Below are 22,643 nucleotides of genomic sequence, written 5' to 3' on the forward strand. Positions count from 1 at the left end.
AAAATGGCTAAAATTATAACATTCATAACAAAATAAAGTGACATCCACCTATTTTGGTTTGTGTCCCAAACATGAGATGGACTGACAGATGGAATGGATACCTAGTTGGAGAGACACAGCATGATTAAAGGGAATTTAACACCGTGGTAATTGCGGAACCTACATGGGCTTCCCTGGTGGTTCAGCTGGTAGACTCCACCTGCAATGCGGGAGACCTGGGTTCAACCCCTGGCCTCGGAAGATGCCCTGGAGGAGGGCATGGTAACCTACTCTAGTATTCTTGCCAGGAGAATCCCCATGGACAGAGGAGCCTGGCAGGCTACAGCACATGGGGTCACAAAGAGTGGGACACAACTGAGCGACTAAGCACAGCACATGAATATTCACTGTACTCTTCTTCCAGCTTTTCTGATTGTTTGTAATTGTTCAGATAAAATGTTGGAAAAGAAAGCCTGCCTCTTGATTGATCAGGTGGCGGCTTGTGTCACAAAAGGAGGGACAAACATTCCCTGAGTGTCACCTGCTGAGAGGACTCACTACCCTCTGTGGGAGAGACTTGCCCCCAAACTGGACACGGAACAGGACACTTGGTTGGTCAAACACATTCCTTTGTGTTAAACTACATCACAAGGACACCACCAGACTGGTGAAGTCTACAGTACAAATAGCTTAGTTTCTTCACCAAATATGTTGCAAGGAGGGGAAAGGAAGAAGAACCCAAAACTACAGGAACTTGCCTCCAGCCAGAAGCTGTGCATGACCCTTGTTTGGATTGTTAATTAACATTTACTTATTGATTTTACTTACCTATTGGCTGTGCCTGGAGAAGGCAATGGCACCCCACTCCAGTACTCTTGCCTGGAAAATCCCATGGACAGAGGAGCCTGATAGGCTGTAGTCCATGGGATGGCTAAGAGTCGGACACGACTGAGCGACTTCACTTTCATATTTCACTTTCCTGCATTGGAGAAGGACATGGCAACCCACTCCAGTGTTCTCGCCTGGAGAATCCCAGGGACGATGGAGCCTGGTGGGCTGCCGTCTATGGGGTCGCACAGAGTCGGACACGACTGAAGCGACTTAGCAGCAGCAGCAGCAGCAGCAGCAGCAGTATTGGCTGTGCTGAGACTTAGTCATGACATGTTGGCTCTAATTCCCTGACCAAGGATAGAACGTGAGGCCCCCTGCGTTGGGAGCACAGAGTCTTAGTCACTGAACCACCAGGGAAGTCCTCTGTTTGGATTTTTATTTGAATGAACTATAAACAACCATTCATCAAATATTGAAGAGACAATTGGGAAAATCTAAACACTCTAAACTATATAATGATATTGAGGGATGACTGTTTAAACTTCTCAATTGTGATAATGACATTGTAGTTATTGCTTGTGGTAACATCTCTCAGGATATATACCAGTTTTAACAGATGAAATACCATGATTTCTGGGATTTGCTTCCAAATGATCCAGTGGCAGGGGTCAAGCTGAAACAAGACTGGCCATGGGGAAACTTCCCTGGTGGTCCAGTGGCCAAGACTGTGGGCTCCAAACGCAGGGGGCCCAGGTTTGATCCTGGGTCAGGGAACTAGATCTCACATGATGCAACGAAGCTCCCGAGTGCTGCAACTAAGACCTAGTATAGCCCCCCCCCAAAAAAAGATGGGCCATGAGTATTAGAAGCTGTTGGTGCTGGCTTGGTTAAGTGTTCGTGTGTGCTAAGTCGCTTCAGTCCTGTCCAACTCTTTGCGACCCTATGGATCATAGCCCTCCAGGACTGAACCCACATCTCTTGGGTCTCTTGCACTGGTAGGTGGGTTCTTTACCACTAGCGCCACCTGGGAAGCCCTTCTTGGTTAAACGTAGGTTCATTATATTATTCTTCCTGGTTTCGAATATGCTTTAAGTTGTCCAAAATAGAAGTTTAAAAAAGGTAGCTGCCCAATGCAAACTACTAAATATAGACTGGATAAGCAACAAGGTCCTGAGATCTGACCAAGGAGCTCACCTTCTCCCACACATACATCAAAAATACACGACCTAGAAGGATGGGATGGAGTGGGAGAGGCAAGTGAGGTTCAACAGGGAGGAGACACATGTGTACTTATGGCTGATTCACGTTGATGTATGGCAGACACCAACACAATATTGCAAAGCAATTATCTTTCAATTAAATAGAAATAAAGAAAAAAATACATCTACAAGGAATTCCCTGGCAGTCCAGTGGTTAGGACTCTGTGGTTCCACAGCAGGAGACATGGGTTTAATCCCTGTGCTTAGTCGCTCAGTCATGTCTGACTCTTTGCAATCCCTATGGACTGTAGCCCACAGGCTCCTCTGTCCATGCAGATTCTCCAGACAAGAATACTGGAGTGGGTTGCCATGCCCTCCTCAATCCCTGGGGGAACTAAAAACTCACCTGCTGCCTGGCTGGAAAAAAAAAAAAAAAAGTCTACAGAACACTGGCAGATGTCAGACTTCTAAAAGGGCAAGAAAATCTCCACGTAACTGGGTAGGACAAAAGAAAAAAGAGAGAGAGAAACAACAAGGTCCTACTGTATAACACAGGGAACTCTACCCAACATCCTGTGATAAACCATAAGGGAAAGTAATTTTTTTTAAAAAAGAATGCAAAAAAAAAAAAAAAAAAGCTGCCCAAGAAAAAGCCAAAATAATGTTGAAAAAAGAATGAAGAGAAACCTGCCTTATCAACCATCGAAACATTTTCCGGTGGCAACAACTTTCTAAATTACTGGGTTAGATCATGCAGCTGTTCCTGCTGGGAACCTGTCTTATAGGTGCCCTTGAATGTGGGGGATGCCTTGTGAGCACACACTCACTGTAACGGCAGCATGTGTGCAGCAAAGGATTAGGAATGACTACATGAGCCTCGGCAGGGAACAAACGCTGATATATTTATTTTCTTAAGCGCTTTCTTTTTTAAGATTTGTTCATTTTTGGCTGCACTGGGTCTTCGTTGCAGCGCAGGGCTTTTCTCCAGTTGTGGTGAGCGGGGGGGGGGGGCGGGGGGGGGCGGCCCTTTGTTGTGGTGCCTGGGCTTCTCATTGTTGCAGAGCATGGGCTCAGTAGTTTTAGTCCCCAGGCTCTAAAACACAGGCTCAATAATTGTTTCGTAGCATGTGGGATCTTCCCGGACCAGGGATCAAACCTGTGTCTCCTGCACTGGCAGGCAGATTCTGCATCACTGAGCCGTCGGGAAAGCCCACTGATGCCTTCTGAATGGTGAGTTACAGCACAACCATAAAATAGAAAGCTTGCCTCCGAGACCTGTTATGTGCGGGCTGGGGGTGGGGGAATAGGTTAGAGCTCTAGATAGCAGCGCATATTATTCCTTTTGTGAATGACGGGAAAACACGTGTACAGATTGTCTTACGTCTGGATAAAATGTGTCTGGAAACCAGAACAGGAAACCAGATGACATTAGTTGTCTCCCAGGGAGGTGACAATGGTGGCCGAAGGACAGAGGAGGGAAACGTTTCAGTACTTACGTCAATATTACCCATCCAAAGAAAAGAGGGGGAGAGGATTTAGAATTATACTGAATATTTCATTTAATTATTTTAAAATTAACCTAATCAACCTTTTTCGAGTATTTATTTTAAAAATATTTATTTGGCTGCAGCGGTTCTTAGTTGCTGGCTCATGGGAGCTTCGATCTTCATTGCAGCACATGAGATCTCTCGTTGCTGCCTGTGAACTCTTACTGTGGTATGTAGGATCTAGTTTCCAGACCAGGGAATTGAACCTAGGCTCCCCTGCATTGGGATTGTGGAGGATTAGCCATTGGACCACCAGGGAATTCCCTGATTATTTAATTTTAAAAGCCATTATACAAACTTCCCTGGCGGACCAGTGGTTAGGACTCCATGCTCTCACCACTGTGGGCATGGGTTTGATCCCTGCTCGGAGATCTAAGATCCTGCAAGTTGCACGTATGGCCAAAAAAAGAAAAGAAAAAACTGTTATATAAAGAAAATATTACTAGATTCATGTGAAGTTGTCCAGCCAGGAAAGCTGCAATGCAGAGGGTCTTGAGAAATCCCTGGGGAAAGAAATTTAACTGTCTTCCACAATGTAGCTTCCCAGGTAGCTCAGCTGGTAAAGAATCCACCTGCAATGTGGGAGAGCTGGGTTCAATCCCTGGGTTGGGAAGGTCCCCTAGAGAAGGGAAACGCTACTCACACCAGTATTCTGGCCTGGAGAATTCCATGGACTATATGACTATATAGTCCACAGGGTCGAAAAGAGTCAGACATGACTGACTTTCATTTCACAATGTAACTGACCCACCTCAAGAACACCTATTAAGTAGGAACAGGTTGGCAAACACCAGATTAATAATAATATCAAATGTTTATTAAGCACTTGTTTGCATATCTCTCTGCTAAGCATTTGATGACCTTACTAGCTCTTTACAGTCCTACAAGGCAGCATGATCTCCATACTGTCCAAGGGACTCTCAAGAGTCTTCTCTAGCACAATTTAAAAGCATCAATTCTTCGGTACTCAGCTTTCTTTATGGTCCAGCTCTCACACGGACATCATGCTCCTTAAAGGAAATCAACCCTGAATATTCATTGGAAGAACTGATGTTGAAGCTCCAATACTTCGGCCACCTGATGCGAGGAACTGACTCACTGGAAAAGACCCTGATGCTGGGAAAGACTGAAGGCAGGAGAAGGAGGTGACAGAGGATGACATGGTTGGATGGCATCACCGACTCAATGGACATGTTTGAGCAACCTCTGGAATATGGTAAAAGACAGGGAAGCCTGGCATGCTGCAGTCCATGGGGTTGCAAAGAGTTGAACTGAACAATAGTAACTGAACAACGAGGCAGCAAGCAGGAACATCCCAAGTTTATAGTTGAGAGCTCAGGCTCAAAAATGGGAAGCCATGTGCCTGAGGTCACACAGTGAGAAAAGGGTGAACTAGCAATCTTATCTACATGGCATGTGGTCCCCCAGTCCTTCGTTGATATATTTAACATATATCTTGAGGGCCTTCTGTGTTCTAGACACTGGTCTAATTGCTGGCTGGTTATTTAGAGGTGAGCAAAGGCTGAAGATTTGAATCTCGCTTCTTCTGCTGTGAGTGTCTGGCCCTAGCTGCATTCCTCAGGGGAGCAGATCCTTGCTGAAAAAGGGCCCAGGGACCACGGCTCTAGCAGAGGAAATACCAGTTTATACCCTGTTAGGGGAGATAGTGGGCTCAAAGGGCAGGAGCTGGGGAGGGCAGAAAGATCAGCTTCAGGACTGCCATGGTGGTCCAGTGGCTGAGACTCCACACTTCCACTGCAGGAGGCATGGGTTTGATCCCCGGTTGGGGAACTAAAGTCCCACATGCTTTGAGTGGCATGGCCGAAAAAGAATCAAATTCAAGGGCCTGGTCAGCTCCTTGCTTATCCTGGGCCCCTCAGGGGTCTGTGTCAAGCTCATGACTTTGGAAGGGTCCATGATTTGAATGTTTGTGTCCCTTTAAAATTCCTATGTGGAAATTCTAAATTCCAAAAATGGGGCTTCCCAGGTGGCTCAGTGGTAAAGAATCCGCCTGCCAATGCAGAAGACATAGGAGATGCAGGCTCGATTCCTGGGTCAAGAAGATACCCTGGCGTAGGAAATGGCAACCCATTCAGTACACTTGCCTGGAAAATTCCATTGACAGAAAAGCCTGGTGGGCTACAGTCTATAGGACTGCAGAGAGTTGGACATGACTGAGCATACACATGCATGTGTGTGCACGTGCACACACACACACACACACACACACAAAGTGATGGTATTAGGAAGTGCATAGGTCATGAGGGTGGTGCCTTCACGACTGTGATTAGTGCCCTTATAAAAGAGGCTCCAGAAAGATGCCTTGCCCCCTTCCACCTTGCAAGGACACAGTGAGAATGCATAGGCTATGAACCAGGAAGAGGGCCTTTACCAAAATTCAACCATGTTGGTGCCTTGATCTTGGACTTCCTAGCCTCCAGAACCATGAGAAATAAATTTCTGTTGTTTATAAACCACTCTGTCTGCAGTATTTTGTTATAGCAGTCCAAACGGAGAAAGTCTAGGAAAGTCTGTTCACTGGGGTGGGGTCTCCCGATGGCGGTAAGGCACAGGGAGCTGGTGAGGCTGGCCTCCCATCTCGAGCTCCACTTAGGTTAAGGACCAGGAGTTGCTCTCAGTGGGTACTGTCTGCTCCAATCCCCTCAAACAGAGCTGCTGGTGGGCTTCAGCAGACACTGAACACCGAGGGGGCCTGGCCTTGGTATTTCTCGTGGTATGATCTGAGGACGGGTACGAGGTTCTGGAAGGTGGGGCGGAGTGAGGCCTCTGCCTTCCAGCAGTCCTTCATGAGGCAATAGATCTGGGGAAAGGAGAAAGTTTGTTATAGCAGTCCAAACAGAGTAAGCCTAGGAAAGTCAGTTCACTGGGGCGGGGGCTCGGGATAGCGGCAGGGCACAGGGAGTCGGGGAGGCTGGCTTTGCCAGGTTGTGAACTCCATTCTCTCCCTGGTCCCATAGTGGGGAAGGGGAAAGGGAGGATCTCACCTCAGAGGGGCATCTCTCTGGTTGTGGCAGCCTCTCCCCTCGTTCCAGCAGCTCCATGAGCCTCAGCACAGTCATCTGCCCTTGGGTGAGGCCTATGAGCTCGATGAATTTCTACAGAAGAAACAAGAGTAGCTGTTTTTTAAGAGATAGAGCTGCCTCAATAGAGGTCAGGAGCCAGGAGCTGGATGGCAGGGATTCTAAGGGACCCTCAGGGGCTGATAAGAGGATGAGATGGTTGGATGGTATCACCGATTCAATGGACATGAACTTGGGCAAACTTCAGGAGATGGTAAGGGACAGGGAAGCTTGGCGTGCTTCAGTTCATGGAGTTGCAAGAATTCAGACATGTCTTGGCAAATGAACCACAACCATTTCTCAGCTGTATAACTTCAGACTTATGACTTCACCTCTTTGCGCCTTGGTTCTCTCATCTGTAAAATGGGTGATAAAATCTACCACCTGGGGTTATTGTGAAGTTGGATAAAACTTTTTTTTTGGCTACACCATGTGGCATCTGGGATCTTAGATCCCCCACCAGGGATTGAACCTGCACGCCCTACATTGGAAGCAAGGAAGTCCCTAGATAAACTAATATTCATAGTGTAAGTCTGGATTGGATTAGAGGTTTGGTGTTACTACTAAGCCTCCCAGCTAGCTGTTTTTGCCTGTTGAGAATCTTATTTCCTCTTCTCCAATATACGCACTCTGATTGGCTTTGGGCATAAAGCCCTCACACACTGCAGGCTCTGCCTCTCGGTCCAGAACTACACAGTGATTGGCTCCCCTGAGGGCACGTGAACCAAGCTGGACCAGTCAGAGAGTCCTGAATCATGCTGGAAAGAGAAAAATCCTCCTCCTCTCAGCTAGGTCCACCGTGGCCAAAGCAGAGGGCGGGCTTGCTTTGCTTTTTTTTTTTTTAAAGGGAAGATCCACTTGAGAAATGTTGTGCTGTGCTGTGCTTAGTCGCCCAGTCGTTTCCGACTCTTTGCCACCCCATAGGCTGTAGCCTGCCAGACTCCTCTGTCCATGGAATCCTCCGGGTAAGAATATTGGAGTGGGTTGTCAAGCTCTCCTTCAGGGGATCTTCCCAACCCAGGGATCAAACCCAGGTCTGCCGCATTGCAGGCAGATTCTTTACCGTCTGAGCCACCAGGGAAGCCCATGAATACTTGAGTGGGTAGCCTATTTCCAGGAATCGAACTGGAGTCTCCTGCATTGCAGGCAGATTCTTTTTACCAGCTGAGCTTCTTGGAAAGCCGTGAGAAACGCTAACAGTGGTTAAGACTCCAGGTCCCACTGCAGGGGGCACAGGTTCAGTCCCTGTCAGGGAACTAAGATCCTTCTTGCTGCATGGTGTGTGTGGGGGGGGTGGAGAAGCTACTACAGAGAACAGCAGAGTTAAGAGATGGAGAAAACTCGGTTCCTAATGACATCTGAGGATCTAGATCAAGCCATGTTCTCACTGTCCCCCTGGGGTTTGCAAATGACAGAATTAACTGTTCCTATTTGAATGAGTTTCTGTCACAGTGGCCAACTTTACAGAATAGGACTGTGAGGCACATGGGGTTGGTGTGCAGGCCTGGCTCTCACCGAGGGAGGGCTCTGGCTGGAGTCACAGTAGGTCAGCAGCTCATACATGAGGACCCCAAAGGACCAGACGTCTGATGCATAGTAGAACTTACAATCCTTCAGGCACTCCGGGGCATACCTGGGGAGAAAGGGCACTCAAGCCATGGGCCAGGCCAGACTGGAGTCCTTATCTGAGGCTTAGGAGCCCTGTGGCCCCAGTTAGGGCCCCCACTTAAGAGTGGAGGGGCAGGGTCACTGAACCCAGGCTTTGTTGTCTGAGGCCCCAGCATCCATCTACTCCACCCTGTCTACTCCGGGTGACCGTGGCACCGCCCACCCACCCCTTCCACTGGGTCCCGCCTACTTACCAGAACACAGGACTGTCCCCATCCTCGCGCACGCAGTAATACTCGTGGCCTTCGGGCACGGCCTTGGTGAGGCCGAAGTCCCCGATCTTGACCAGCCTGTTGTTGTCCAGCAGCACGTTCCGCGCGGCCAGGTCTCGATGCACGTAGTGCTGTGTATGCAGGTAGGCCATACCCTGGGGGCGGGGCGAGTCTGGATCAGTGGGGGCAGGGCCCGGCCTGAGGAGGCGTGACCAGGATGGCGGAGAAGCGGGCAGGACAGCAGATAGGGCGGGAGCAGAGCCGGCCGGCAGAGGAGGGGCCGCAAGGGGGCGCTCCCGGGCTGGGGGCGAGAGAGTTAGGAGGAGCCAGGCGCTGGGCGGGACCACGTCAGCGGTGAGAATTACGTGGGTTGGGGATCTGGGCCGGCGGGGGTGTGGCCCGATGATGGATGATCGGCTGGATGGACAAGGATGGAGGAGAGCCCGCCCAGGGATTGTGCGTCGAGGCCAGCAGAGGAGATCGGAAGCTCAGGCCAGGTCAAAGAGGGGGCAGGTTCTGGGAGTAGGGGCGGGCCGGCCCACCTCGCAGATCTGCAGGGAGAAGAGCAGCAGCTGGACCAGCCCGACATTGTGCCGGGGCAAGTAGTCTCGGAGGCTGCCCAGGGGCATGTATTCCATGACCAGCTGTACCGACTTCTCGCCTGACACCAGAGAGGGGCAGCTCATAAGGGCGGTGGAGGCTAGGACCACTGTCCACCCTCCACTCCCTAATCCCAAGGTGAGGAGGGAAAGCCAAGACCTGTCCACACTAGCACCTGTCCTCAGGGGGGACCATCAAATCTCGACTCGTCCCCTGGCAAGGGAGCTGACATGGCTCCCACCCATCCTGATCTCAGAAAAGTATCTCAGAATGGAAAGAAGGCAGCCCCGCCTCGCCCACCTCGGTGTCCACAAACTGCATCCTCCGCCTGGGACTGAGAGGCGGAGGTCATCACCAGATCGTGCTGGCCCCGCCCACAAAGCCCCACCCAAGCGCTAGTCCCGCCCCGTTACATTTGTGGGCCCCGCCCACCTTGGTCCTCGCAGCAGCCCTTGTACTTGACGATGTGCTTGTGGTAGAGCGCGCGTAGGATGTCGATTTCTCGCCTCCAGCCCGTCCGGAGCTGGGGACCGCAGCCTGCCTTGAGAGCCTTCACGGCTACCATCTCACCAGTGCCGTCGTTGGTGGGGTCGTAGCAATACAGGCTGACCTTTCCGAAGTGACCCTGGCCGGAGTGTGCAGGAGGGTCAGCCCCACCCCAGCTCCCCAAGCCCACTTTTCAGGCAGGTCTATTTGGAAAATCCTAGGCCCCGCCTGCTCCTTGTTGATGGGGGCCCCTGGGAGCCGAGGCCTCCCTTTCAATTTCCCAGGGCCTCCCTTGATGCTGAGGGTCTTTAAGGCCAAAGCTTTCTTACAGCCTAGGCCCTGCCCCCGGTCTTCCAGGCCCCACCCTGGGCATCCAGGCCCCGCCCCCAGCCCTCAAGGCTCCGCCCTCACCTCACCCAGATCCCGGATCTTTTTCAAGTATCGCTTGTGGAAAACCGTGGGATCTGAAGCCAGTGAATCCGGGCTCACAGACAGGACATCAGCGAGATCTGGAAGAGCCACAGTGGGTGAGTCCAGACGACCGCTCTCTCCCCCAAACAGCCCATACTTGCGGGCAGAGAGCCGATGACCGCTACCCCCCCCAGCTCTGATCCTCCAGACAAGGAAACTTTTTTTGCAAGGGCTGAAAAATTCCATTTGTCCAAAATGCATAGTTGACTGGACCAAAATCGACACCTGGGATGTTTCGAGATTGGGTTAAGGGCACAAACTTTTCATTAACAACCAAAACATTTGCCAGGGTCTAATTCATCCAAAGAAGTTGTCTCCCCAAGCAAAACACTGAGAGTGGGGGCGGGACGGGGAGGGGCTTTCCTGGTGGTCCAGAGGTTAAGAATCTGCCTTGCAATGTAAGGGACACTGGTTTGATCCCTGGTCCAGGAAGATCTCATGTGCTGCGGGTCAGTTAAGCCCCAAGTGCCACAACTACTGAGCCCACACGCTGCAACTCCTGAAGCCCATGCACCTAGAATCAGTGTTCTGCAACAAGAGAAGCCACCGCAATGAGAAGCCCAAGCACCACATCTGGAGAATAGCCCCTGTTCACCACAACTAGAGAAAGCCCACACACGCAGCATCAAAACCCACCACAGTCAAACAATTAAAAAATATATTTTTTCTTTAAACGGAGAGCTTGGATATCCCCTCCCCCCTGCTTAAGTGAATTAGAAACCCACACACACTCTAAGCCACTGTACCAAGACTTGGGGACACCATTCCTGTGTCAGCAGGGATCCCAGCCCCTCCCTCCCTCCTCCAGGGTCCCTGCCCTGGCGTGGTGCTTACTCTGGGGCTGTAGCTGAGTGAAGTCACGCAGGATGGTGCGGAAGGATGGCCGCTGGGCTGGCTCGTAGGTCAGGCACTGGCTGGTGAGTGTGGCCAGCTCTGGGCACGAGGGCTCGGGCAGTTTGTGCTGCTTCTGGTAGAAGCGCTCTTTCTGGTGGGGAGGAGACTAGGAGTCAGTGTACGCCCTCAGTCCTGGTCCCACAGGAGGCAGAGTCAAGTCCTCAGAGGGACAGGGTAGACCAGCTGGCTCCTTGTTCTTGTCACCCCCATTTTACAGATGAGGCCACTGAGCCTCCACAAAGGGATGCAGAGCTGGCCATCACTGCAGAGTCTGGACTGGAACCCAAGTCCAGCTGACTGCTGCACTGGAGCATCTCAACCTTGGCCTTTTCTGCTTGGATTTCCACCTGCCTCTGAGGATGGAAAGGAGGCAGCCAGGCCTTGCTCACCTTGGTGTCTACAAACAGTATCCTCCACCTGGGACTGAGAGCCTCTAATTGGCCAGGTCCTGCTGGCCCCACCCACCAACTCCCAGGAAGTTCCTACGGTCTTCAGCTCCCTGAATGCACTAAAGCCTCCCAGCCTTTGCACAAGCTGTGTCCACCACCTAGGCTGCCCTTCCCAGCCTGGGACATTGTGGTACTTCTGCACTTGAATTAAAAGTTCCTCTGGGAAGTCTTGTCCCAATCCTCAGCTGGGTCAGGGGCATCCTCTGGGAACCTCTCCTCTCGACAGCCTGTTTGATGGACTGGACACTGCCTAAAAGTAAAGCATGTGACCTGGGACGTCCCTGGTGGTCCAGGGGTTAAGAATCCGCCTTCCAGTGCAGGGTGTGTGGGTTCAACCCCTAGGTGGGGAACTAAAGATGCCACACGCCACTGGGCAACTAAGCCCTTGCGCCGCAACCAGGGAAGTCTGTGTGCTGCAACTACTGAGCCTGTGTACTCTAGAGCTCAAGTGCCAAACCAGAGAGCTGGCACATCACAGCGAAGACCCAGAGCACCCAAAATTAGAAAACAATAATAATAAATAAATACATTAAAAACTATCACTTTATAAAAATAAATGAAGTATGTGACTATCTGCTGTGACCATGACCTTATGCAGCTTCCCAGGTGGCGCTAGTGGCAAAGACCCAGCCTGCCAATTCAGGAGATGTAAGAGACATGGGTTCGACCCCTGGATCGGGAAGATTCCCCTGGAAGAGGGCATTCTCCCCTGGAAAATCCCATGGAGAGAAGAGCCTGGTGCGCTACAATCTGTAGGGTTGCACAGAGTCACACACGACTGAAGTGACTGAACATGCACAGCCTTATGAGGTCGGGACTGCAGTTCACTGCAGCTGACAGATGAAACTGATGGAGCCCCAGCAAGATGAGGCTGCACAGCCAGAGGGGAGGCAGCTCTGAACCCTGAAACGTGCCCTTTGGATTCCTTGGGGGGTGCCAGCCCTCTTTGTGGGAAGTGCCCAGGGCTGCTCCGGCCATACCTCAGAGGGACTGCGGCCCTGCAGGGGGGCCTCACCGTCGAAGCAGATCTCCAGGAGGGTGGCACCAAAGCCCCACTTGTCGGCTGCGGTGCTCAGGCTGTTGGCTCCACCAGATAGGCACTCAGGGGCTGTCCAGGGGATCCGCTCCACCCGCTCTGGGGGCCAGGGTCAGAGTTCAGCAAGGTAAAGGAGCGGGGCAGCCCCTCCCATGTCCAGCACCTCTTGGGTCCTCACCCTCCCTGGAGAGGGCACTCAGGCCCACACCGGGGTCACTCAGCTTGATGAAGGGGCTGGTGCCCTCCGCCAGCCCCAGCCGTGCCAGCAGGACGTTCCGGCCACACACGTTGCCATGAACCAGGCTTTTGTCTTCCTGGAGTGGGGTGGAAAAAGGGGGTGTGGTCACTGGGGGCTGTAGATCCTACCCCTACCCATCCCACATGGCCCATGTGAAAAAGACAATTGTGGTTATTATGGATATGGCAGTACGCTGTCACAGTGACGAGGCAGTCCAGGGTCCCCAGTGAGTCCTTCTTGTTTTCCCACCACTGGAGGCCAAGGCTCTCAGGGCAAAAGGCCAGAGGACCTCACTGTGGTCCTCAGCCCATGTCAGGCACACTCCTGCCCCAGGGCCTTCGCATTGTCTGCTCCCCCTGCCTGGAACGCACTGCCCCTAGAGGTCCGCATTCCCCCCACCCCTGCCCCACATCACCTCCAGGTGCCGTTAGTGAGACCTTCCCCGACCACCTATTCTAAGGCTTCACCTCTTCCCCAAACTGCAGCAAATCCTCATCTCCACCTCTGCTTTTTTTCCCCACATTTCTTGCTACTTTCTGACACATCATGTCATATACTTAATTATTACTGGGCTGGGCAAAAAGTCCATTCAGTTTTTTCTGTAAGAGGCTATGGAAAAGCCAGAACAGACTTTTTGACCAGCTGAATGTTTCTTGTTTATCTCTCCCAAGTAAAATGCCAGCTTCCCCCAAGAACAGAGACGTCTGCCTATTTTCTTCTCTCCTGGGTCCCCAGGGCCTAGGACAGAGCCTGGCACACAGAGGGTGTTCTGGAAATGGGTGACTGGACCTAAGGGGGCTGAGGATGAATGGCAAGAAAGAGCAAACAGAAACAACTCCCTTAGGGTCTTGGATATCAAGCTGGGGAGTCAGGGGGACATGGTAGCCACAGGGGTGTGTGAGCAGAGGAGGTTCATGGAAAGATCTAGGGGGTAGAGGGATGTGTTGAGGCCTCCATACCCAATGCGGGGGCTTCCCAGGTGGCACTAGTGGTAAAGAACCCACCTTTCAATACAAGAGACATCAGGGATGTGGGTTCGATCCCTGGGTCAGGAAGATCCCCTGGAGGAGGTCATGGCAACCCACTCCAGTATTCTTGCCTAGAAAATCTCATGGATGGAGGAGCCTGGCAGGCTACAGTCCACACAGGGTTGCAAAGAGTCAGAGACAACTGAAGGGACTTAGCAAGCATGCTCCCCTGAATGCAGGGGCTGCCCTGGCCCTCACCACCCACCCAGGCCCGGCCGGCAGGCCACGCACCAGGTAGCTGAGGGCGCTGGCCAGCTGCTGGGCCACTGCCAACTTCCAGGCCAGGGGCACGCGGCCCCTCTCCCGCCGCAGCCATACGTCCAGGGGCCCGTGCTCCACATACTCGGTCACCATGATGTCTGCAAAGGCCCAGTCACTTTAGATGCTGCACACCCGCACCCTCCTGCCGGGAGCAGGACCCAGGGGCTGAGGCTCCCCTGGGGCAGGGTGCCAGGGGAGACGTGGAGTGACTTCAGGGAGAAGAGAAACATGGGCTGGAGTGCTGGCTGAGGTGGGGGCAGGGTGAGGCCAAGGTGCAAGGTGGCACTGGGGTCCAGGGTAGGGCTGCGGCAGAGAGGAGGCTGAGAGTAAGTGATGGAGGTCAGGAGGAGCCTGAGGGGAGGCGTAGATGATTGGCTGAGAGTAAGTGATGCAGGTCAGGAGGGGCCTGGGGGGAGGCGTAGATGATTGGAGGGAGAGGAGCTGGAGGTTGGAGCCTGAGTGACACTTGTATCCCCCAGGGCTGGGGTGCCTGGGCACTGGGAGAGGTGCCGGGACAGCATGCGGGCCAGTACTGGGGAGAAAGCAGGAGATGGAGCTTTGGGTCTGGGGGCTGCCCGTGGCCGCCCTATACAATGAAGAACATGCAGAGGAGGCAGGGTGGAGGAACAGGGGCTGAGATCTGGGAAGACAAGGGGGCCAGTAAGGCTGGGGTTTGCATGGTGCCACGGCATAGAAGGGGTCAGAAGGTATACAAGGGTGGGGCTGTAGAGGTGTCTGGTGGTAAAGGGAGTTTGGGATGCAGTCTAGAGTCAGAGTGGAGGGGGAGGGTTGGGGAGTAGCCAGGGATCACGGTGCAGGTAAGGGTTAAAGTGTAGACAGGGTTCAGGGTGCAGGTGAGAGTCGAACAGGCACAGACGGGTGTGGTCAGGGCTTGCAGTGTAGTCAAGAGGTCAGTGGACAGTCAGGGATGAGGATGAAGGTCAAGAGTCTAAGTGGGGCTGGGCTGTCAACGGGGCAGGCATGTTGGGGGTCTGTGTGTCAGGGGCAGGGGACAGGGACACTCACTCTCGGAGCCGTGCACGAAGACGCCGTGCACGAAGGCCAGGTGCACGTGGGAGACCTGGCTCATGAGGCTGGCTGTCTCGTAGAAGGCCTGAGGGAACGGAGCGGGTTAGGGGGCCGCAGACCCCTCCACCTTGCCCCCTGCCCCTGGGCTGCGCTCACTCACCAGGGCGATGTCGTGGTGACTGGGGTCTAGGACCTTGAGCACCACACGCAGCTCCTGCCCACAGTCCCCAGCGGGCATGGGGGGTTCCTCGCCATCTGCCTTGTCCTCCTCGGGGCCTCCGCCCCCTACTCGCAAGAGGCCCTCATACACGTTGGTCCTTGTGCCCTGGCCCAAGTGGGACAGCTGGGGGAATGTGGAGGGGAAGCTCTCCATGACAACGGCGTAAGGCTGCCTCTCTGGTGCCCCATACCTGCAGGGTTCCTTCCCCCTCCCCCCATCCTACCCCCCATCCCCTATCCCAGTCTTATCCCCCCTTCCAGCCCTCCCAACCCCCCTCCCACCCCCACCCCTGCCACGCACCTGGGTGATGTCTTCCTGGCGGACTCGGTAGAAGCTGAGATGACTGAGGTTGAGCTGTCTGGTGCTGGCCTGAGGCCCCCGTGTGACAATGAGGTTGGAGATCTCTGAGGGTGGGAGTAGTCCCTGAGGGCTGTCACAGATGGGAGAGGCCTCCCCCGACCCCAATTCCCTCGAGGCGCCCCCATCTGTGTACCTCCCGGCCGGGGCAGGCAGCAGCGACGCAGGGAAAAGCAGTCGTCGCCAGCCCGCAGCGAGCAGTCCTGCAGGGCGGCCCGCAGGTCCCGCACGCTGGGGAAAGACCGGCCCCAGCCCTCCAGCATGACTGTCCCTGCTCGGAGCTCGATGGGGAACTTCCGCAGGCGCAAGCCCTTGGTGTCGGGAGCCTGCAGCTGGCGGCAGCAGGGGTGGCGGCGGTGAGCAGGGGTCCAGGCAGGGAGCGCGCCCAGCCCCGGCCCAGGACCCCCCGCCCCCACGCCCACCTGGTCGCGCTGGGCCACTGTGAGGATGAGGTGGTGGAGGTGGCTGGTGCTCCACTGGATAAGGTAGAGGCCAGCCTCAGGCTTCAGCTTGGCCAGCACGAATGGATCCCTAGGTGGGTGGTGGGTAGGGAGCGGGGGACCATTAGGGCACCTGGGGGCACTGCTGGACCCACGCCTGGCAACAAAAACACATAAAACCTGCCCAGCAGGCACTCCCAGCTGGGAGAAATGTCAGACACTGTGTCTGAACACACACATGAAATGTCACACTATCTCATGCATGAAAACTCACACACAGACACGGAGCAGACACTCATGCATAATAACTGTCAGACACCGTGGCAAACAAGGCGACACACACAAGCACAGAGGAAACAGCTGTCAGATGGCAGCTGGACCCACGCCCAGCCACAGGCCCCACCACTCCCAGTTCAGTTCAATTCAGTTCAGTTGCTCAGTTGTGTTTGACTCTTTGCGACCCCATGGACTGCAGCACACCAGGCCTCCCTGTCCATCACCAACTCCCAGAATTTACCCAAACTCACGTCCACTGAGTCGGTGATGCCATCCAGCCATCTCATCCTCTGTCATCCTCTTCTCCTCCCGCCTTCAATCTTTCCTAACGTCGGGGCCCTTTCAAATGAGTCAGTTCTTCGCATTAGGTGGCCAAAGTATTGGAGTTTCAGCTTCAGCATCAGTCCACTGAATATTCAGCAATATCCCAATGAATATTCAGGACTGATTTCCTTTAGGATGGACTGGTTGGCTCTCCTTGCAGTCCAAGGGACTCTCAAGAGTCTTCCCTAACACCATAGTTCAAAAGCATCAATTCTTCAGCGCTCAGTTTTCTTTATGGCCCAACTCTCACATCCATACATGACTACTGGAAAAACCATAGTTTTGACTAGATGGACATTTGTTGGCAAAGTAATGTCTCTGCTTTTTAATATGTTGTCTAGGTTGGTTATAACTTTTATTCCAAGGAGTAAGTGTCTTTTAATTTCATGGCTGCAGTCACAATCTGCAGTGATTTTGGAGCCCCCCAAAATAAAGTCTGTCACTGTTTCCACTGTTTCTCCATCTACTTGCCATGAAGTGATGGGACCAGATGCCATGATCTTCGTTTTCTGAATGTTGAGCTTTAAGCCAACTTTTTCACTCTCCTCTTTCACTTTCATCAAGAGGCTTTTGAGTTCCTCTTCACTTTCTGCCATAAGGATGGTGCCATCTGCATAACTGAGGTTATTGATATTTCTCCCAGCAATCTGATTCCAGCTTGTGCTTCCTCCAGCCCAGCATTTCTCATGATGTACTCTGCATATACGTTAAGCAGGGTGACAATATACAGCCGTGATGTACTCCTTTCCCTATTTGGAACCAGTCTGTTGTTCCATGTCCAGTTCTAAGTGTTGCTTCCTGACCTGCATACAGATTTCTCATGAGGCAGGTCAGGTGGTCTGGTATTCCCATCTCTTTAAAAATTGTCCACAGTTTGTGGTGATCCACACAGTCAAAGGCTTTGGCATTGTCAATATAGCAGAAATAAATGTTTCTCTGGAACTCTCTTGCTTTTTCGATGGTCCAACGGATATTGGCAATTTGATCTCTGGTTTCTCTGCCTTTTCTAAATCTAGCTTGAACATCTGGAAGTTCATGGTTCATGTACTGTTGAAACCTCATTTGGAGAATTTTGAGCATTACTTTACTAGCGTGTGAGATGAATGCAATTGTGTGGCAATTTGAGCATTCTTTGGCATTGCCTTTCTTTGGGATTGGAATGAAAACTGACCTTTTCCAGTCCTGTGGCCACTGCTGAGTTTTCCAAATTTGCTGGCATATTGAGTGCAGCCAGCACTTTCATAGCATCATCTTTTACAATCTGAAACAGCTCCACTGGAATTCCATCAAATCCTTTGTTCTTAGTGATGCTTCCTAGGCCCACCTGACCTCGCATTCCAGGATGTCGGGTTCTAGGTGAATGACCATACTATCATGATTATCTGGGTCATGATGATCTTTTTTGTATAGTTCTTCTGTGTATTTTTGCCACCTCTTCTTAATACCTTTTGCTTCTGTTAGGTCCATACCATTTCTGTTCTTTATTGAGCCCATCTTTGCATGAAGTGTTTCCTTGGTATCTCTAATTTTCTTGAAGAGAACTCTCGTCTTTCCAATTCTATTGTTTTGGTCTATTTCTTTGCACTGATCACCGAGGAAGGCTTTCTCATCTCTCCTTGCTATTCTTTGGAACTCTCCATTCAAATGGGTGTATCTTTCCTTTTCTCCTTTGCTTTTCACTTCCCTTCTTTTCACAGCTATTTGTAAGGCCTCCTCAGACAGCCATTTTGCTTTCCTGCATTTCTTTTCCATGGGGATGGTCTTGATCCCTGTCTCCTGTACAATGTCATGAACCTCGGTCCATAGTTCTGCAGGCACTCTATCAGATCTAATCCCTTGAATCTATTTCTCACTTCCACTGTATAATCATAAGGGATTTGATTTAGGTCATACCTGAATGGCCTAGTGGTTTTCCCTACTTTCTTCAATTTAAGTCTGAATTTGGCAATAAGGAGCTCAGGATCTGAGCCATAGTCAGCTCCCAGCCTTGTTTTTGCTGACTGTATAGAGCTTCTCCATCTTTGGCTGCAAAGAATATAATCAATCTGATTTTGGTATTGACCATCTGATGATGTCCATGTGTAGAGTCTTCTCTTGTGTTGTTGGAAGAGGGTGTGTGCTATAATCAATGTGTTCTCTTGGCAAAACTCTATTAGCTTTTGCCCTGCTTCATTCCATATTCCAAGGCCAAATTTGCCTGTTACTCCAGGTATTTCCTGACTTCCTACCTCCTACTTGTATCGCCACTCCCAGGGTGACACAGTATACAGTCTAGCACACACACAAAGGTCAAAGGTCACAGACACAGCTGCTCCCCCAGTGTAACATGACAGCCCAGGGGCTGGCATCCCAGACCCAGAGGTGAGCACGGTCATAAACACAAACAGGTACTGCAAGGTGACATAGCCCCAAGGGCCCCTGCAGCTACACAGACTGGATGTTTGCCTCCCCTAAAATTCCTGTGTTGGACTTCCCTGGTGGCTCAGCAGATAAGGATCCACCTGTCAACGCAGGGGACACGGGTTTGATCCCTGCTCTGGGAGAATTCCACGTGCTGTGGAGCAGCTAAGCCCACAAGCCCCAACCACTGAACCCCGCTAGCCCTAGGGCCTATGCTCCAGAACAAGAGAAGCCCCGGCTATGAGAAGCCCACACACCACAACTAGAGAGCAACCCCTGCTCGCTGCAACTAGAGAAAAGCCTGAGTGAAGCAACGGAGACCCAGCACAGCCAAAACTAACTAAACAAAGAGAAGTTTAAAAAAGAATACAATCAGTTCCTATGTTGAAGCTCTAACCCCCAAGTGATGGCGTTAGGAGGTGGGCCAGGGGGTAGGTGATGAGTCCTGAGGGTAGAGCCCTCACGAATGGGATTAGTGACTTACAAAAAAAGGACCCCAGAGCTCTCACTCACCCCTTCCACCATATGAGGACACAGCCAGAAGACTGAGCTTGCGGTTATGAAACAGGAAGTGGGGCTCTCACAGACATCGGATCTGTTAACATCTTGCACTTGGACTTCAGAACTTGAGAAATATCTGTGGTTTCTAAGCCACTCAGCCATTGGTATTCTATTTGAATGGACTAAGAGATGCTGACATGGCCCACAGACTTCCATGAGACCCCAGCCCCTTGAGAGGTGAGGAGGCCTCACCCTCCTCTGGTGTGCAGACTAGGCACCCACCCCCCCACCCCCCCACTGGGAGCTAGTCCCAGCGTCACAGGTAGGACAAGCGATACCCAAGGCCAGAGGAGCTGACAGTCACAAACCCCAACCTGGCAGCAAACAGGACGGCCACACACACACATCAATGACCTTATAAGCCCTGACACTCAACCTTCTCAGCCACACATGTCCAGGCAGGCATGCGCAGTGCCTCCCTGTGACCAGGGGTGAGTCACTTTACAACTCCAGGGGTGGAAACGCCCACGTGCATATCTCAATGGCCGCCAGCATCTGAGAAATGCACAGCCGCGCAGAAGTCACCAGTCAGGTGTGAAAACATACGCTGACAATTTAAAATGCAGTTGGGGGACTTCCCTGGGGGTCCGGCTGTTAAACTCTGTGCTTCCACTGCAGGGTGCATGGGTTCAAGGTTCAGTCCCTGGTCGGGGGGATTGAGTTCCCACAACCTCATGGCGATGTCAAAAAATACAGCAAGAGAAACAAAACAAAATCAAATGCAGTCACCAAAGCAGTGACACAGCTGTTAAACATCCAGACAGGCATGGGGACCCAGTCCCGAAGCCAGGCACTCTCAGGATGGCACACCACCCACGCCATTACAGGTGCCCTCTCTCCCTGCACACATGCATGGGTCACACGCGCACCCACGTGAGCACTCACTGATATGAACACATGTAAAACGTGGTATGAGTAAATCCTTACACAGTACACGCAGGCCCATACAGACATGTGTACACACTAGACGCACATGCTCCCACACACATGCATGTACTCAGGACACACACACTGATACGTACTCACTGAGACTTGAATGTCTGCACACAAGTGTGCACTCATACAGGTGGGTGGACACACAGGCCTTCACCCCAAGATGCACAGGCATACATTAAGACATCAATGTGCAGACACTTCGTTTAAACTCCACAGTCCCTAGAGCTCACTGTCCAGCTGGCAGCTGCCCCTCCTGCCCTGTCCCCACCCCCCACCACCCCCGAGGCACTCACAGCAGGGGGCCATGGATACCATCCTGGATACTCATCACCAGCCGTGGAGGAGCCACCTCGTGGCACAGGTAGTGGTTTGAGTCGGCGGTCAGGCGAAAGTAGCCATCCACCAGCGACACCAAGGACAGGGCCGCAGCCCGGGAAGGCAGGGTCAGCTCCTGCAGGTCGGGGGTGGGGGCGGGGGATCATCAGGCAGGCATCACAGGCCAGAGGCATCTCCCCCCGTCAGCCCAGCTCCACAGCCCCAGGCCCCACCAGGCACTTGTTGTCCTGACAATGGATGCTGACGTGGCATTCCTTCAGCACCATGTGGGTGATGTCCTGGAAGTCACAAAAGTAGGACCAGGGGGTCTCCCGAGGCCTGTCCACTGGCTCGCCGCCCGCCTCCTTGGCCTTCATTCTCTTCCCAGATGGGTCAGCATCAGGCATCGTACTGCTGCCACCACCACCACCATCAGCAGGCCCCTGGAAGCCAGCATGCGGGGCAGGTGAACAGAGCAGGGTTGTGCCTGTTCAGTCCTCCCGCTCTTCCCTCCCTGGGGAGAGGCAGAAGCCAGAAGGGCCAGGTTACCTATTCGGGCACCTATCCTTGAGTGCAGTGTCACAGGCTGGACGGGGGACCCATCCAGAGAGATAGTCACCAGAAGATGGAACTTTGGGGAGGGCAGAAAGGGGGCTCCTAGCCCTCTTGGCTCCAGAGGTCAAAGGTGCTCTCCAGAAGCAGAGACCCTAGCCATCAGCTCCCCAGGGGGAGCAGGCAGAGGATTTATCACCATAGGGTTGAGACAGCTGCTGTCCCTCTACTGAGGGCCGAGCTGAAGGAAATGGGCTTGGCCTGGAGCTGATCCAGGCTGACCAGGTAACCAAATATGGGGCACAGACTTTTAATTCCACTGCAAACTAGAAGAATGTTGTCTTATTGGAAGGGTTCTGGAACCAGCATGCATTGGAAATGCTTAGGCAGAACATTAAGACTGAAATTAATTATTGATTGCAGGCCTTATTAGAGCCTTTAAAACACTATCCAAGAAACAGACCCCCACACACAGACAAACATATCCCAGAGCCATGTAGGGAAAACCACCTTTGCCACAGCCACCTTCTGAAAGTGGTGGCTGAGCAGGAGCCCACACCCTCCACTGTTAGATGGTAGAGGCACCTCACTCACCTCTGCCGTTACCAGCCGCCACCGGATGCCTTTCGTGCCTGACACCAGCACCTCGTGGGTGGGGGGTCCGGCAGCAGACTCAGACCCGGGATCGGCAGGGGGCTGCCCACCGTCCCGGAGGTAGCAGGGCTCCCCCTCAGCCTGGGACAGCAACTCCAGGTGGCACACGGGCACACGCTCTGTGCCAAAGCGGGGTGCCAGTCGCTCGAGCGTGGCCAGGTACTTCACCATGACGACCTGCTGGGAGAGGCAGCCCGGCTGGAAGGCCTGCAGGAACTTGCGGAAGATGCTCCGTTGGCGCACCCGTGTCAGAACGTTGTGCTGCCGGATCTGCCGCCGGAAGGAGCGTGGGATGCAATCCTTGAAGCTGTGGGGATGACCAAGAGGGGCAGTTCAGGGGCCCTGGCTAGGCCATGACAGGGAAGTGGTTTAACCTCTCTGAATCTCAGCTGCCTCGTCTAGAAAACAGGCAACCTAAACGCCATCGACAGATGAGCTGATAAAGATGTGGTATACATATATAACGGAATACTAGGCAGCATGAGAAATAATGAAATCATGTCAGCAGCAGCAACATGGATGCAACTAGAAATCATCATACTGAGTGAAGTAAGTCAGAAGAGAAAGAGAAATACCATACAATATCACTTATATGTGGAA

General features: G+C 52.6%; 1 protein-coding gene across 7 annotated transcripts in view; it reads right to left on the bottom strand.

The window, feature by feature from the left end:
* The window catches only part of TYK2 (tyrosine kinase 2), a 29,264-nt gene continuing 10,972 nt past the window's right edge, over positions 4,352-22,643 (bottom strand). For all 7 annotated transcript variants that reach the window (XM_018051036.1, XM_018051041.1, XM_018051037.1 and 4 more), the window contains 19 exons: positions 21,984-22,350; positions 21,071-21,280; positions 20,816-20,973; positions 16,008-16,116; positions 15,722-15,917; positions 15,529-15,632; positions 15,169-15,351; positions 15,006-15,093; positions 13,950-14,077; positions 12,631-12,766; positions 12,397-12,551; positions 10,908-11,058; positions 10,014-10,111; positions 9,549-9,741; positions 9,059-9,177; positions 8,499-8,671; positions 8,152-8,269; positions 6,562-6,672; positions 4,352-6,377 (listed from right to left, as the gene is read on the bottom strand). In XM_018051036.1, coding sequence (XP_017906525.1) covers positions 6,243-6,377; positions 6,562-6,672; positions 8,152-8,269; positions 8,499-8,671; positions 9,059-9,177; positions 9,549-9,741; positions 10,014-10,111; positions 10,908-11,058; positions 12,397-12,551; positions 12,631-12,766; positions 13,950-14,077; positions 15,006-15,093; positions 15,169-15,351; positions 15,529-15,632; positions 15,722-15,917; positions 16,008-16,116; positions 20,816-20,973; positions 21,071-21,280; positions 21,984-22,350 — 2,932 coding nt within the window. In that variant the 3' untranslated portion in view covers positions 4,352-6,242. The remainder of the gene's footprint in view (positions 6,378-6,561; positions 6,673-8,151; positions 8,270-8,498; positions 8,672-9,058; positions 9,178-9,548; positions 9,742-10,013; positions 10,112-10,907; positions 11,059-12,396; positions 12,552-12,630; positions 12,767-13,949; positions 14,078-15,005; positions 15,094-15,168; positions 15,352-15,528; positions 15,633-15,721; positions 15,918-16,007; positions 16,117-20,815; positions 20,974-21,070; positions 21,281-21,983; positions 22,351-22,643) is intronic.

Source organism: Capra hircus, chromosome 7 (assembly GCF_001704415.2).
Source record: "Capra hircus breed San Clemente chromosome 7, ASM170441v1, whole genome shotgun sequence".
Lineage (NCBI taxonomy): Eukaryota > Metazoa > Chordata > Mammalia > Artiodactyla > Bovidae > Capra > Capra hircus.